This window comes from Myxine glutinosa, chromosome 7, assembly GCF_964187855.1.
Source record: "Myxine glutinosa chromosome 7, kmMyxGlut1.1, whole genome shotgun sequence".
NCBI classification, from domain to species: domain Eukaryota; kingdom Metazoa; phylum Chordata; class Myxini; order Myxiniformes; family Myxinidae; genus Myxine; species Myxine glutinosa.
Genome location: NC_136267.1, coordinates 131246538 through 131262958, shown reverse-complemented (window position 1 = coordinate 131262958; position 16421 = coordinate 131246538). Strand labels below are relative to the sequence as shown.

Sequence of the window (16421 nt, the reverse complement as noted above, 5' to 3'; positions counted from 1 at the left end):
GAACCAAGGCCAATAATTGGCCAATAATTCCGAATGCAGGTACAGTGCATTCAGAAAGTATTCAGACCCCTTCATTTTTTCACATTTTGTTATGTTGCAGCCTTATGCTGAAATCGTTTAAATTCACATAATGACAAAGAGAAAACAGGATTTTAGAACGTTTTGCAAATTTATTCAAAAGAAAAACCTGAAATATCACATTGACAGAAGTATTCAGACCCTTTGCTATGACACTTGAAATTTAGCTCAGGTGCCTCCCCTTTCTCTTGATCATCTTTGAGATGTTTCTCCACCTTGCTTGGAGTCCAGCTGTGGTAAATTCAATTGATTGGACATGATTTGGAAAGGCACACACCTGTCTATATAAGGTCTCACTCCATCTCCACACAGGATCTCTGGAGCTCAGCCAGAGTAACCATCAGGTTCTTGGTCACCTCCCTTACCAAGGCCATTCTCCCCCGATTGCTCGGTTTGGCCGGGCGGCCAGCTCTAGGAAGAGTCCTGGTTGTTCAAAACTTCTTCCATTTAAGAATTATGGAGGCCACTGTGCTCTTGCGAACCTTCAATGCAGCAGAATTTTTTCGGAGGCTTCCCCAAATCTGTGCCTCGGAACAATCCTGTCTCTGAGCTCTGCAGGCAGTTCCTTCGACCTCATGGCTTGGTTTTTGCTCTAATATGCATTGTCAGCTGTGAGACCTTATATAGACAGGTGTGTGCCTTTCCAAATCATGTCCAATCAATTGAATTTACCACAGGTGGATTCCAATAAAGGTGTAGAAACATCTCAAACATGATCAAGAGAAATGGGAGGCACCTGAGCTAAATTTCAAGTGTCATAGCAAAGGGTCTGAATACTTATGTGAATGTGATATTTCAGTTTTTTCTTTTTAATAAATTTGCAAAACTTTCTAAAATCCTGTTTTCTCTTTGTCATTGTGGGGTATTGAGTGTAGATTGATGAGGGAAAAAATGAATTTAAACGATTTCAGCATAAGGCTGCAACATAACAAAATGTGAAAAAAGTGAAGGGGTCTGAATACTTTCTGAATGCACTGTATGTCACATAGTGGTAATGTGAATGTTACACATGTTCTATATACTTCCTGTAAATACAAGCTTGCCTGCTATTGCCAATATAAACTTGAAACTGGCTTGACTTGTCCTGTCCTACTTTGATTGTGACATAGCATGCATCAGGGCCTTAACCTACCCAGCGTTGATTGGCCTACCCAGGGTTGATTGGCCTCTGATAGACGATAGGGTGCGGTGCATAACGCTGGTTTGCGAGGCCAATTAAAATCTGTTACGCGGCCGCCAGCACAGTTCCCTATCTACTTCAATCATCTCACAGGTACGGTAATCCGACCCTGGGCGCGAATATCAGGTGAGAGTTGAGTATTGTAGATGGCGTCCATGGTCTTCTTATAGAGCAGTAAGGTCCATCGCAATACATTAACCATCGTAATTACCTATTTTTCATTACTCCTGTATGTGTGTCCCTCAAGTGTTTCCATGTTATTTCCTACACTGTATGCTCAAGGAAAATATTTAGCTCTCAATTTGAAATGATTGGGCTATTAAAACTGAATCAATCAAATATTTTATGGAGATATGGACTTGTACAGGCGTTATGTTTGTATGTTTGTGATTGGGGAAAGTTTAATGGGAGGAGGAAATATTTTTGTGAATAAACGTGAGTAATAATTATTGGAGTTTAAAGGGAATCCGGACCTCTGGGGTGCGAGTCTGGACACCCCACGTGTGGAGCTGAGTTTGAGTGCAGCATTAATAGCACTAATAAATGCTTCAACTCATTCGCAAGATCATAACGTTGTGATTTAGAAATAATTATCATTATTAATAAATAAATAATAACTAAATAATTATTAATTATGTTGTAACATTTGTTCCTGTGAAATACATTTGGTGGTTCTACGAGACAATAATTGATAGATCTCCAATTTGTCTTTCAACCTCCAACGTGTCAATTTGTCTGATAGACCTCCAAGACCTACAAAAAACGTTTTTCTTTTTTTTTTTCTTTTTTTTTTGTATACTGAATTGAGGCTCGTGGAAGAGCTAACATTTACTTCACAAACAAATCAACCAGACAAACAAAATACCCAAAAAGAGGGGGTGGAAGACAAGATGGGGAGAGAAGGGGAAGCACACAAACACAACATCCGAGAGCAGGGAGATGTGTGGAAGGGGGAGGAGGCATGGGAAGGGGGGGGGGGGGGAGGGAGAAGTATAAAACACAAGGACACCAAGGACTTCCTGGACAGAAGTTGGTATTTCAAAAAAGTGGAATTGGGGTGAAATTAGCGGGGGTAGAAAAGATCAAGGTTTTGGATGGGGGAAGATAAGAGATGGTGGTGAACAGCTGTTTTAAAGACTTGGAGGGTGGAGTGGGATTGAAGAGAGTGAGGGAGTTTGTTCTAGAGGCGGGAGAAGAGAGGAATGAAGGAGTGAAGGTGAGCAGAGAGTCTTGATTTTGGCAGTTTAACCATAAGAGGGTTGCAGGCAGATCTTGTGCGGCCTGTAGGAATATTTGCGGGACAGAGCCCAGAGAGAGCTGGGGGGGGCAAGGCCAGAGAGGAGTCGGTAGAAGACGGAAAGACCACCAACCTGCCTGCGGTGAGTGAGTGAGAGGCCCTTGGAGTTAGCTTCATCGCGGGAGATTCCAATGATTCTGAATGCTTTGGTTTCAACAGCGTGAAGGCGAGCTAGGTGTGAGGCAGGAGCACCAGCCCAGAGGGGAGAGCAGTATTCCATTGAGCTGCGGATGAAAGCCTTGTATGTGGTGAGGAGCTCAGGTGTGCCAAGGAAGGACTTCGCACGACGAAGGATGCCCAGTCGGCGACTGGCTTTGGAGGCCAGATTTGAAATGTGGTTTTCCCAGGAAAGATCATGGCAGATAGTGAGACCCAAAAGCTTGAGTGACAGAACTTCTTGGAGAGGATTATTCAGAAAGTGGATGGGAGGGTTGTCCAGTCGGTCTTTTTGGAGAGACATCGTAAGAGTGTGAGATTTGTCAGGATTGAAAGACATGTTCCACTTGTTTGCCCAGACTGTGATTTTGTCAAGGTCTGCAGAGAGTGAGGAGGCTGCAGACTGCCGATCTGAGGGATGAGGAATGGAGCGACAGAGAGTAGAGTCGTCAGCAAAGAGATAGAGAGGATTTTCAAGAGAGTCAGAGAGATCATTGATGAAGACCAGAAAAAGCACAGGGCCCAGAACACTGCCTTGGGGAACTCCAGCCTGAACAGGAAGAGGAGATGAGAGAAACCCATTCAGGGCCACACGTTGACTTCGACGAGAGAGGAAGTCCGCCAGCCATGCGTGGAGATTTCCATGGATACCAAAAGAGGAGAGTTTGGTGAGCAGAGCGGGGTGCCAGACCGTATCGAAGGCACGTGATATTTCAAGGGAGACTGCTCTAATTTCCTGTTTGGCATTGAGGACCTCCATCCATTGTTGAGAAAGCAGAAGCAGCATGTCCAGAGTGGAGTGTCCAGGTCTGAAACCAAATTGATGATCAGAGATCAAGCCCTTGGAGAAGAGGAAAGATTTCATATCTGAAGCAATGATGGATTCCATGACTTTGCTGATAATTGGGAGAAGACTGATTGGTCTGTAGTTGCTGGGATCTGTTTTTGCACCTTTTTTGTGCAAAGCGGTGATGTTGGCAGATTTCCAAGCAGATGGAAGATGACCTTGAGCAAAAGAGAGGGTGAAGAGAACAGAGAGAGGGAGTGAAAGAGCAGAAGAACATGATTTTAGGACCCGTGGGCTGATGCCGTCAGGTCCAGTTGCAGAATCAGAGTCGAGGGTTGACAGAAACTTTTCCACCTTGTCAGGAGGAAAGGACACAGAGTCCAGGAGCAGCTGGGTACGACTGGGTACGGTGGGTACAGAGAGGGATGGGTTTGGGACACAAGATTTAGAGGCAAACACAGAGTTGAGGCATTCAGCTTTTTCATGTGCGGAGTCAGCCGTGTGGCCATTTGAGGTGAGGGAGGGGATGGAGGGGGAACAAACACCAGAAACATATTTGACCAGACGCCACCAGGATTTGGAGGAGGGAGACAGATAAGAGAGTTCGGTCCTGAGAACGGAGAGATATTGTTTCCTGGCTCTCCTGAGGGTGGACACACACTTGTTTCGGGCTTTGTGAAAGGAAATGAGATTTCCTTCCGTTGGATTTGCTTTCCAGGAGACGAGAGCAAGTTGTTTCTGGGCAATAGCCTCACCACAAGAATCCGTGTACCATGGACGGGAGGAAGGGTATGACAACTGAAGACGAGATGGGATAAATCTGTGCATGAGAGAGAGAGAGCAATTTACTTTGGAAGAATTCCCAGGATGAGTTGATGTCAGAGGCAGTAGAGATGGGAGACCAGTCCAGATGATTGATGGCTGCTTGAAGACCGTGCCAGTTGGCCTGAGTGAAATGCCAGACTCGTCGACGCTGAGGAGGCTCTCTGAGAATGGTCAGAGAGATGTCCACTTTAACAAGCACATGATCAGAAGAGCCGATTGGAGCAGAAGAAGAGCAGCAGACATTTTCAGGGAAGTTAGTCATAACCAAGTCCAGAAGAGAAGATGCTCCGTTGACTGAGATCCGGGTTGGGAAATTGACAGATTATGTCAGTCCCAGTGAGTCACAGAAGTCCTTTGCTGAAGAGCCATGGCTGGTGAGAGAGGTACCCACCCCCAGCCAACTGGCATGGTGACAGTTGAAATCACCACATATGAGGAAGAGAGAGTTGGGATGGGTAGATAGAAGTTGGTCCATATTATCAGACAGCGAGATGTAGATGGAGTCATCACTGTTTGGTGGACGGTACAACACACATATGAACAAAAGGTGGGAGCGAAGGGGAAGCCGTAGCCAAAGGTATTCCTGGGGGTGAGGTGGAAAGAGGGCAGTGCAGCGCGAGTGAGGAAGAGAGTTTTTTATAAAGATAGCAACCCCACCTCCAGGACGAGGCTCAGGTCTATCATACTGGAGGAGGGAGTAACCTGGGAAAGATACCAAGGAATCAGAGACATCATGAAGGAGGAAAGTTTCTGTTAAGCAGATCACGTCTGGTTTGTCAGAAGCAACCTGTATGGAGAGATCAGTTAAGTTTGAGCGAAGGCCCCGGATGTTTGAGGTCCATACTGTTAAGGAAGAGGAAGGGGGAGGATCGGATACAGAACAGGGGGGGGGGGGGGAGCGGTAGGGTAAGATGTGGAAGAGGAGGAAGAGGTAGGGAGAGCTGTTGAAGGTGTGTCAGAGATTACAGAATAGCTTGGAGAAAGGGAAGAATGGCGCAGACAAAAGGTTTGATGGTGATTGGGTGAGGCGCAGTGAGGTGTTATTTGAGGAGGGGGAAGAGTGAGGCAGAAGGTTGAGGGAGAAGAAGGTGAAAGTTGGAAGGGGGAAGAAGCGGGGAGGACGCTTAGAGGAGGAGGGGTGAGAGGGGAGTCTAGGAGGGGAGGAGTGAGGGAGAGTCTCGGAGGGGAGGGGTGTGGGGGGAGTTTAGGAGGGAAGGGGCAGGGGGGGAGATTTGAAAGGGATGGGTGATGGGGAAGATTTGGGGGGGAGGGGCAAGGGGGAAGATTTGAAAGAGATGGGTGATGGGGAAGATTTGGAGGGAAGGGGTGAGATTGGATTTTGAAAAGTGTACGATTAATGGGAAACGAACATTTATTGCAAAATGAGTTTCTTGAGACATTCGAGTCAAAAATACATTTGAGGACGCTGAAGGATGGGTGGAGTTCTGGAGAGTTTAGGGAATGAATGAAAGATGCACTGTAAGAGATGGAAAATTTTTTTGGAATGAATAGATTTGGTGAGCAAGTCGAAAGCATCCTTTTATAGAAGAAGAAGAAGAAGGTGTTATAGAATATGACAGAATACAGGTCTTCAGGGGACAGATGAAACATTTTTTAACAACGTGATCACGTGATCACGAACAACGTGGTCGAAGAACGAACGAACAAATAAGAACGAACAAACGGATAAGAACAGAGAAGGAAAAAAAAATGTTTGGGTTTTTTTTTGGAGATTTTAAAACAAGGAAGTATGGGGTGAAAAGACCGTGAAAAACAGAGACCGAAAGTAATTTGCAGCGCGATCGAAGAACCGCTGAGACAAAAAAAAAAGCCTCAAGCCAAAGGCTGACACGGTAGCCGACTAGTACTACACTAGGCCTCAGAATACACGATACGAAAAAAACGACGATTCTGTACACAGGTATGAAAAACCAACACCGAGAAACCTATTAAAGTCACCCCAATAGGTACATACACCGAAAGAAAGATACCGATTCGACAAAAACACAATTGTGAAAAATTACTTAACTTCGAAAGCGTGCGCGCGGGGACAGCTTTGAAGAGACGTGACGACCAATCTTGCGCATGCGCAGAAGGATGAACTTGGAATTTGTCTTTGAAATGACCATTCATTATTATCATTATTATCAATATCGATGACCAATTATCAATATTATCAATGACCATTCACCCCAGATCCACATTTTTGAAATACTGACTTCTTTCCTGGAAGTCCTAGCAGTGTCCATGTGTTTTTTTAACCTCTCCCATCCATTCCCCTCCCCTTCCCATGCCTCCTCCCCCCAAGCCCTCTACCTTCCACAGATCTCCCGATGTCCCTGTTCTCTACTGTTGTACTTGTGTGCTTCCCTCTCTCTCCCTATCTTGTCTTCCGCTCCCTTTATTGTATGTTTTGTTTGTCCGATTGTTTTTTTTTGTGATTGATGTTAGCTCTTACACGAGCCTCGATTTTGTATCCAAAAAAATGAAATAATTCTGAACATGAAGCATGATGCTTTCAAGCATTGCTTTGAAACCATTGCCCTGTAGTTTTAAACTAGCTTGGATTCCTCTGCAAATAGCACATGTATCCTTTGGAATAGTTGACCTTCGCAGTATAAAGTATTAGCGATAGCTTATTTTCCGTGCGCATTATATTTGATGAGTAAAGGAATACTTAACGTTTTTCTCTCCCTATTATACGGACTTGTACTTTAAGGCGAAGCATCCAATAAATTTACATATCTTCATTTTATTGGACCTTCCTTTGAATTGTAAAGTAAATTTGCATATTAAAATATGAGAAAGTAACCATTTTCATTCTGTATCAGTGAAGTGAAAAATTGCATTTTGCCTTTGGGTCTAAATGAATCCACAAGCTGAGCTGGATGACTGCCATGCCCTTGTTTCTGAAATGTAACTATTTTCTGCGCTATGTCATTGACTGCTATGGCTGCCTTACCTCATTTCTAGCATTCAGCATACAAACATCATTTCACCTGTAGCTGTCTGTTGTACACTGCTTCGCAATACATTTCTGAAAGATGCCCTTTCCACCTTGAGTAACTCACCTGGCCACGTGTCAAATAGGCCCTAGTTCCCACCAATCACGTGAGGTTATTAAACCAAATACAGTGGTTACGAAATTCACATGGTGCTGGGTTTGCGGCGTGGATGTGGTTTCGATGTCGGGCTGTTTTATCACCGTTTGAAATTGCACTCTCTGCTTGGTTGAACATCGTTCATCATGATGATTTGCCTCTGTAAGCATTGAACCAAGGCACAATAGCCAAACTCTGTGTGACGTAGAGTACACAAAGGAAGGTGGAATGCTGGATGTCGTGTTCCCACGTTGGTCATTACTCATTAGTTATCACTTTTTCTTGCTCTGCGTTGCATTATGCCAACAGTAGGTACACACCGCCATTGTCATTGCCTTAGCTTGTAATGAATACACCAAACGTGGCAACAAACTTAGTTTTGAACTCTGTTCTCAAACAGTTATGTGTCTCAAATATGGCTTAGTTATTTGTCAAAGGAAATGCCAAGACTGGTCACTCAGTACTGAGTTACCGGTCAATTGAAGGAACAAAACTCAATGAGGCCTTGTTCTTACCGGGTGAATTGTTCCTAAACTAGTAACTGCTTTGGTGCCCATGATTGATGAAACTGGATTATGGCTTGACAGAATGTTGATTGACCATCAGGTTGAGTTCGGACCTAAGCAGGCCATTACTGTGGTTTCCAAATAGACTTTTCTTCCAGTGAAGGCTTCTGCCCTAGTTCAGCCACATATCAAGCAATGCCTCAAATGATGATCCATCCCAGTAAGCGCTCATCCCACTGACGGCCGGCCATAGAAGCTGTGATTGATGATATAGCAAATACACGAATCTCATGACAAGATCACTTGACCTGTCATCCTGACAAATGGTTGAAGGCACAAGGCTACCCACCCACAAACCTGGTCGTTTAGGCCAAATTTGATTCCTCACCTCCATTGACGATTCTTCCTGCAGGCATGATGGTGCGACATCGACGGGTCTTGAAGTCCAACCGGGCTAACGGGCGGCCTTGCCTGGAGCTGCTGCAGCAGAGGAAGCCCTGTCCTGTACGACCCTGCTATCATTGGCACTATGGACATTGGTCTGCCTGCACCCTGCAGGTACAGATACTTCTTGATCAACTTTAGGATTGTGCATTTGATCAACTACAATGGAGATAAATGGGTCCCCACAAGCAAGGGAATGTAAACTTCATGAGAATAAAAGGTATTTAATAATGATGATGAACCCTTTTTATTATTGATAATAATGTTTTATAAATATGTGTCAGTGAAAGATTGTTTATCTTTATGGTTTGCAAAAAATTGTGAAGATGGAAATATCCATATTCACATATTAACGATACCATCATGTAGCTGGCTGCCCAGCAAGCAAAGCTCATGGACTAAGTATACTTGTCAGTAGTTCCTTCATTTTATGGTTTATGATGGTCACACAGGGATATAATATATATATACAGACTTGGCATTTAATATGGAATTTTTTTTTTTTCTTGACTTGGGTTTAATTTCTGAACTCGGTATATCAATCTGGTGAGTTTCTTTTACGCTTCGGTGATTTCTTTGTTAAAAGAACCATGTCACTGATTGTCTGTCGCAGCAAGAAGTTAATAACAGGATTATATCACAGGTGGCGTGACAAAATGTACAGACAGGTACATTTGACGATTGGCTTAATAATCGGGTATATAAGGGTTGTTGCGTTCTGTATTGGTGGAAAACAACTGCTGCACGTCTACAAAAGTTATTGCCGCTTCCCCTGGAGATGGTCCGTCAACTCGACAATGCTGTTTGTCATTTAGTGGTGGCTTTACGAAATTCCGGCATGAAACAGCATGCTATTGCTTGGCAGTATGGCATCACTCAAGGTCAGGTGTCAAAGATCCTGAAACGAAATGCTCAGAGGGGTGTCCCTACTCCAATACCGAGGCCAGGACGTCCCCGCAGAACCACAAGGAGGGATGATCGCCAGCTGCACTGGTTAGTCCGCAATGGCCGTACCAAGTCAGCTAATCGGCTTAGGGCTGAGTGGCAACAACTGACAAATGTGCCTGTATCCAGAAGGCTAGTCAACCAACGACTGGTTCAAGCAGGCTATCGTGCCAGGCGTCCCCTGAGAAAGCCACGTCTGACCAGACAACACCGCCAGCGCCGATTGCAGGGGGCCAGAGAGCACCGTCAATGGCAGCCAGGACACTGGAATCACGTGATCTTCAGTGACGAGTCTAGATTTCTGGTCTATCGTCAAGATGACCGCGTCCGAGTGCGCAGACAAGTGCATGAGGCCTACAACGAAGATTGTATAGTGCCAAGAGTCCAAGCTGGAGGTGGTGGGGTGACCGTTTGGGCTGCTTTTCATGCAGGGGGCAAAACTGACCTGGTTGTTCTGAATGGAAACCTGAACCAGTTCAAGCACAGGGCCATTCTGGAAGAAACATTGCTTCCATTTGTTCATGCAGCCTTTCGAGGAAACTTTGTCTTCCAAGATGACAATGCACGGCCTCATCGTGCTCGCATGATCCAACACTTTCTTGCTGACCGTGGTGTAGAGCATATGGAGTGGCCTGCCATGTCCCCGGATATGAATCCGATAGAGAACTTGTGGGCAGAATTAACGCGACAAATCGACAACTTGGACCAGCAGCCTGCTTCTGTGCGTGAATTGCAGCAGGCTATTGTAACTGCATGGCAAGCGATTCCTGTCCAAACCTTGGCAAATCTCGTGAACAGCATGCCTCAACGTGTACGTGCTCTCCTGAATGCTCGTGGGGATTACACGAAGTACTGAACTGTAATTTTACTCTCCGTAATCCCAGTCGTAATTTAACTTTTGTTTTTGTTTAAAAAATTTTTGGCTAATGTGCAAAATAAAGAGATGCTTCTGGAAAACGTACAGAAGTTTAACACAGTACTGTCCGTGAATTGAGTTCGATATCAGTTTTCATCCCTTTCAAGGATCAATTTATTTGCTTCGAAATGTCAAATGTGGTTTTTGTTTCTTTTAAAGGTCACATTAACAAAATCGAGAATAATTTCAACATAATTCCAATGAACTTTTGGTTCTAAGTCATCTTGAAAAGTAGGTTCACCCCCACAAAAAAAAAATTCCATATTAAATGCAAAGTTTATATATATATATATATATATATATATATATATATATATATATATATATATATATATATATATGTGTGTGTGTGTGTGTGTGTGTGTGTGTGTGTGTGTCCGGGGGAAGAAGGGCCCCTCCCCCCTCCCCCTTCACCTCCCCCTTTCCCCCTCCCCCCCCCCCTCCCCCCCCTTCCCCCTCCCCTCCCCCCCTCCCCCTCCCCCTCCCCCCCCGTTCCCCTCCCCTCCTCTTCCCCCTCCCCTCCTCCTCCCCCTTAACACCAGGGGGGTTGACTCAGCCTGTCATCCTGCCGAGGTCGGCAAATTGAGTACCAGTTCACTGGTAATTCCCTGTGTGCCGCAAGAGGCGCCTAACAGGGTTGGCGGCACGAACCCGGAAGTCGGAACTCATTGTCGTCAAATAAATGTAGCATGTATGTTTCACTCTCTGTCACATGCCGTTGGTCCCATGTCAATCGGATGAAGTTGAAAAATTAACATTACGAAGTTTCTCTGGGACGTACTGATTCCGAATAATGAAGTTGAAAAATTAACGTTCCGAAATACGCTAATTACGCTAACAGAAGCGCTGGCGCTGCGAAGCTCCCTCCCTCCCTCCCTTCCCTCTTCTGCTAGCGTTTCTGCGCTAATACGCTAATTTTAAAACCCGAAGTTTTTTTAAATTTAAGGTTTGCTCTAGTTGCTCTGAGACATACTGAATCCGAATATGCCTTTGGTTTTTCTCTGCGATGAGTAGTTCTCGAGTTATAAGAGGATAAACAAACATACTTTACTGCTTTATATATATAGAAGTTGGTACGATTCGGCCAAGGAATCCCAGAGATAATTGCAATTAAGTGAGCCGTGACGTCACGGAACGCGCCGCCGGTAATATATTATAATTTATGGTAATCTATGCAGCACGACATGGTCATCACGGAAAACAAGGCGCCTTTGCCGGCGCAAAACGGCTCTCCCAGGGTCACCTCGGTATCGTTGTGAGCGCACGGTTCAGCCCTTCAAGAAAAAGTTTATTTTGTAAAAATCGAACCACGCGTTAAAAGGATATGACTGGTTTTGTTCGCCGGCACGTCGGCGCTCGAATCGGCTCCCGATAAAATCCAACACGTCGTTTGTCGGGGTCGTCTGAACCAACCACGGGGCCTAGAACGCTGGGACCGGTCTCAGAAGTTAGGTCTCGATCATATCTCGTAATGCTGGAAGCTGCACGTCTCTGTGATAATCTTGTGGACCATGACAAGAGATCGTGCGAGTCGCTCGCAACGGCTTCAAGCACTTCCGCATTCGACCATTTCATGAACGCCATACGCCCCGCCCATCAAAGCGCGTGCGTATTAAACGAACATACAGTGGTCCATGTGTCGTCATTTGCGCATGCGCCAAAGTCTTTGCAGGAACATGAAGCATCGGAACAGCGCATTTGCGCATGCGCAAGAGTGAGAACCGCCTGTGCATCATTACGCGAACAGAAGCGCTGGCGCTGCAAAGCGCTAGAGGGAGCGCTGCGCTCCCTCCCTTCGATTCCCTCCCTCTTCTGCGCTTATACGCTAATTTTAAAACCCGAAGTTTTTTTTAATTTAAGGTGTGCTGTAGTTGCTCTGAGACGTACTGATTCCGAATATGCCTTTGGTTTTTCTCTGCGATGAGTCGTTCTCGAGTTATAAGAGGACAAACAAACAAACATACTTTACTGCTTTATATATATAGATATATATTGTTACGGACCGCGGATAAGATGTTAATTTGCCGAGCGGATGGCGCCGCGGCCCGAACTGTTTTTACAATGACTAGACCCGATCCCTTAAACGTGGGCCAAATCGTGCCACAGATATTCAATGGGGAAAAGACAAAGGCGACCCGGATGTGAAGAAGAGGAAGACAGAAGTAGGGAATACGAATATAATTTATTTGCTATTTACAACCAAAAGTAACCAAGGAGAAGGAAGGATAATAAAATAATTTACAGAAGAAATCAGAGACACAGTGAAAATCGCTAGCTTATCTAAACAGGCTTAATTAATACCCTGGACAGAACAAACAAAGACGGACTCACACGAGGAATTGCAGAGTGGATTGGCTGGAAGGAGGTGGGTGGCTGGAGGGGGAGGAAGGCACGGAGCTGGCTGGAGCTTGATCCCGCACGGGACGTCGGGCTGGACCTCGACGGCCGCCGATGCCACCGATCCTGCCGTGTGCGCGGGGTAACGGGTCGGAGCTGCTTGGTGGAGCCAACGCTGCTGGTGGGGGGTCTGGCGTGACGGGTTCTCTCTCCCTCTCTCACAAACTCCAGGACTCTCTTCAGGCTTGTCTGTGATCTGATCTCCTCCCTCCTCGACTCTCTGGGGGCGTCTCCCGCGGGTTATATAAGCCTCACCCTTGACCCTTTTGCGAACCTCCCCCAAACGTTCTCTCTCCGCCCCCTAAAGCCAACCCCTCGTTCTGGGTTGGTCGGCAAGGGCTGGTTCACTCCTCCCCTCTATGACGAGGTGGAGACACGCCCTTCTTCCCCGACCTTACCTCGTGGCCAATGGTGGTTTTGGGGTGATTCGAGCTAGCCCCAGCCAAAGGGCAGCAATGGCGAATGAAGAAAACTGCCCAAATGCAGTTGGCAATTGCAGCAAACCTGGCAAACCTGGCACTTTGAAGATGCCATGTCGGAGGGATCTACTTTATTTAATGCAGTGCAATGGAGTGTCAAATTAATGGAAGACAAATCCTTAGCCTAATACACAGAATAAGGAAATAACTGTCAACAAGGGGGAAATCTATTATTGGCTAACGTGAGTGCTTATGAACTAATTACGGGACGCACTTTGACCTTTATACACAGACTGGAGGCAGGAGGGTCCAGAATAAAGCAATAATAAAAAAAACAATAAAAAACACAATCCTCATATCCACAACAATATATATATTGCTGCGGATCTGTCGCCGGCCTTCTATTCTCCCCTTATCAAAGGGGGATTAATCCCCTTGTCTTTACTAGCCTGGCGCGACCCGAGACCTATTATGTCCCTTCCGGACAGCGCCAAATAGGGGTTCAGGACCAAATTCGCTCGTACCTAAATACTAGCGCTGCCCTGGAAGCGAGAAAATAAGCCTTGCACGAACCACGTGTGATGGTGATACACCGAGCAGTTTGCGTACACGTGATCCGTGCCGTTACAGATAGTGGAACCCGATTCAAGCGGTTTTATTCGTGCCACGTTTAGTCAATGGAGAAATCACAAAGGCGATCAAATTCAGAAGAAAAAGAAGAACAAATAGGTTTCATTATTATGCACGTATTTACAGCTCAGGACGAAGAGACACAGGGAAATCCTTAGACAGTCTTATTCTTAATACCCCAGGACAAACGGGCCCGTCTCACTCACACTCACACGGGGATTGCTGATGGGCAGGATGATCATCAGCCAGCTGTTAGTCAGTCTGGGTCTGGTCCATTCTGTCTGTCTGTCTGTCAGTCTGTCTGTCTGGTCCATTCTGTCTGTCAGTCTGTCTGTCTGGTCCATTCTGTCTGTCAGTCTGGGTCTGGTCCATTCTGTCTGTCAGTCTGGGTCTGGTCCATTCTGTCTGTCAGTCTGTCAGTCCGTCAGTCCGTCACGCAAAGAACAGCTTTCCAGACTTTTTTTTCTAAACTCTTAATGCTAATGATTTCAAACTTGGTACATGGTTTCCTCATGATAAGTTACAGATCAAGTTCGAACTTCACGACGTTTCAATCATTTTTGACAAAGTTATGGCACTTTGAACTTTGGTAATTTCCCCAACAGTTTCCGGACGAGAGACTGCCGGTAGGGGACATGTATTGCAGCACAATACTCAGAATGCTTGTTCATCATAGACTTCTTCCCATATATTTTGTTCTCAAAGATAATTGGAAAAATGGTAGGTTTCATGTCTATATTTTTTAAATATCCTCTTCTATGCTAACCTTTTAAAAACAGAAGTCGGAACTTGTGAAAGAGTTAAATGCAGAGGATTAAAGGTTAATGTCCTGAAAGTGCAATAAAAGAGTATGTACAGGCAAACAATACATAAACATAGCAAGATCATAGGCATGGGAGGTGTAATATACTGTGAGCTCTTGTATAATCACCATCTTGAGATAATGGAAGCAACACTGTGATTAGATGGACACAATTCCACAGGAGGGGGAAAAAAGAGAAGACGGACAATGGAGTGAAAATTAGCTAAAAGCGTGGATCTTGGGAGCTCAGCAAGGAGTTGGTTAATAGGTAAGAATGAATGATGTCCAAGAAGGCAGGTAGTATAATATTACCATAAATTGCCGTGTATAAACCGCACTTTTTCTCATCAAGAAAAAAATCCAAAATCGGGGTTGCGGCTAATACACGATGATAAGGAATTTTGGATATATGACATGACAAAATTACACATTTGAAATTCTGAATATCTAATTTCTTTAATTCAGGTGTACATTGGAAAAACTTATAATATCTAAGGGGATCATGATTTAATCAAGGGATGGTAAATTGCCGTTCCTTGAAACATCTGGGTATAAACTAAGGCAGTCTTTTATAAAGAATGGCCATAACAATAATCCAGTGCAAACGGTAATAGCAGATTATGGGGTATTCCTTATAATAAATAGCTATTTATTTGATAAAAGGAAGTGCCCCTTTTTAATTATAAAATAAAGGTAAAATCCCAATACATGAAACAAGCACAATTATTATCAAAAGTCATATCCTAATCTGTCAACTGGATCCACAATTGCTTTCGTGCCAAACGAGGTTTCAACAATTCATCATCCGACTTTGTCGGGAGCATGGCTTTATCCACTGAACCGCATTGGGAACATCAGGAACAGACCTAACTCCACTTACTTTTGATATCCCGAAAAGCATCACTGTGTCAATGAAGGGCACCAAGATGGTGAGCCATCACCACTAATGGACACAAAAAAGACCAGTTCACCGTCATTCTAGCATGCACCACCAACAGAGGGAAGCTGCCTCCATACTTCGTCTTTAGGAGGAAAATGCTCCCCAAAGAGAAGTTCCCACCTGACATCATCATTCACATTCATCCAAAAGGTTGGATGGATGAAGAGCATGGAACAAGCATGTTTGTTCAAGACTGACTTCGCATCGTGTGGGGCAGATGTGATAACTGACTTTCCTGACGACGAAGCATGCTCATCCTAGAAGCGTTCCGGTGCCACAATACGGAGTAGATGAAGACGGAGTTTGCAACACAGCAACACCGACCTCGTCCATCAGGTCTTCCGGCCTGAAATGCTATCTATCCAATTGCCTTGATGAGATGGAGGCTGATATGCTCTGGGAGGACCTGGCTGGCAGCAACTCAGGAAGTGAAGAGAGTGGCAACAAGAAAAGAATGCTTTTCGTTTGAAAGAAAAAGGTCAAGAAAGTCTTTGAAGAAGCTTAATCACTGTCCCACTTTCTTCTTCTCCATGTATACTTCATAATAGCCTCGTGTTAAATTAGCGGTTAGGGTGCTGGCTTCAGATCCTAGGATCCTAGGTTCAAATCCCGATCAATCGCTGAATTAATGCCGGGGGTTGACTCAGCCTGTCATCCTTCCGAGGTTGGCAAATTGAGTACCAGTTCACTGGTAACACTGTGTGTCGCACGAGGCAACTAACAAGGTTAGCAGTAGGAAGGGCATCCGGCTGTAAAACATTGCTTCAAAAAAGGGGACCAAGGTGCCCAAAAAGGCAACCCCTGCTCTGCGGGGGAAAATGGCCTCTAAAGGTGGTTCTTCTTCATGTATACTTCATAATAAAGGATATTGAAAGTGGGATGATTGAAATAGTATTCTATAATGTCTTTGGATTTTCACACTTTTTAAATGGTGCACTTTCAAAATAGCATTTGTCCTACTGAGACATGTTGGACCATCGCAAAATTGGGTCGCAAAA

The 16421-nt window shown here is 45.0% G+C and overlaps 1 protein-coding gene across 1 annotated transcript in view; it reads left to right on the top strand.

The window, feature by feature from the left end:
• The window catches only part of THSD7A (thrombospondin type 1 domain containing 7A), a 221924-nt gene that overhangs the window by 94474 nt on the left and 111029 nt on the right, over nucleotides 1-16421 (top strand). The window contains exon 7 of the mRNA XM_078782738.1: nucleotides 8343-8488. Within this exon, the coding sequence (XP_078638864.1) occupies nucleotides 8343-8488 (146 nt within the window). The remainder of the gene's footprint in view (nucleotides 1-8342; nucleotides 8489-16421) is intronic.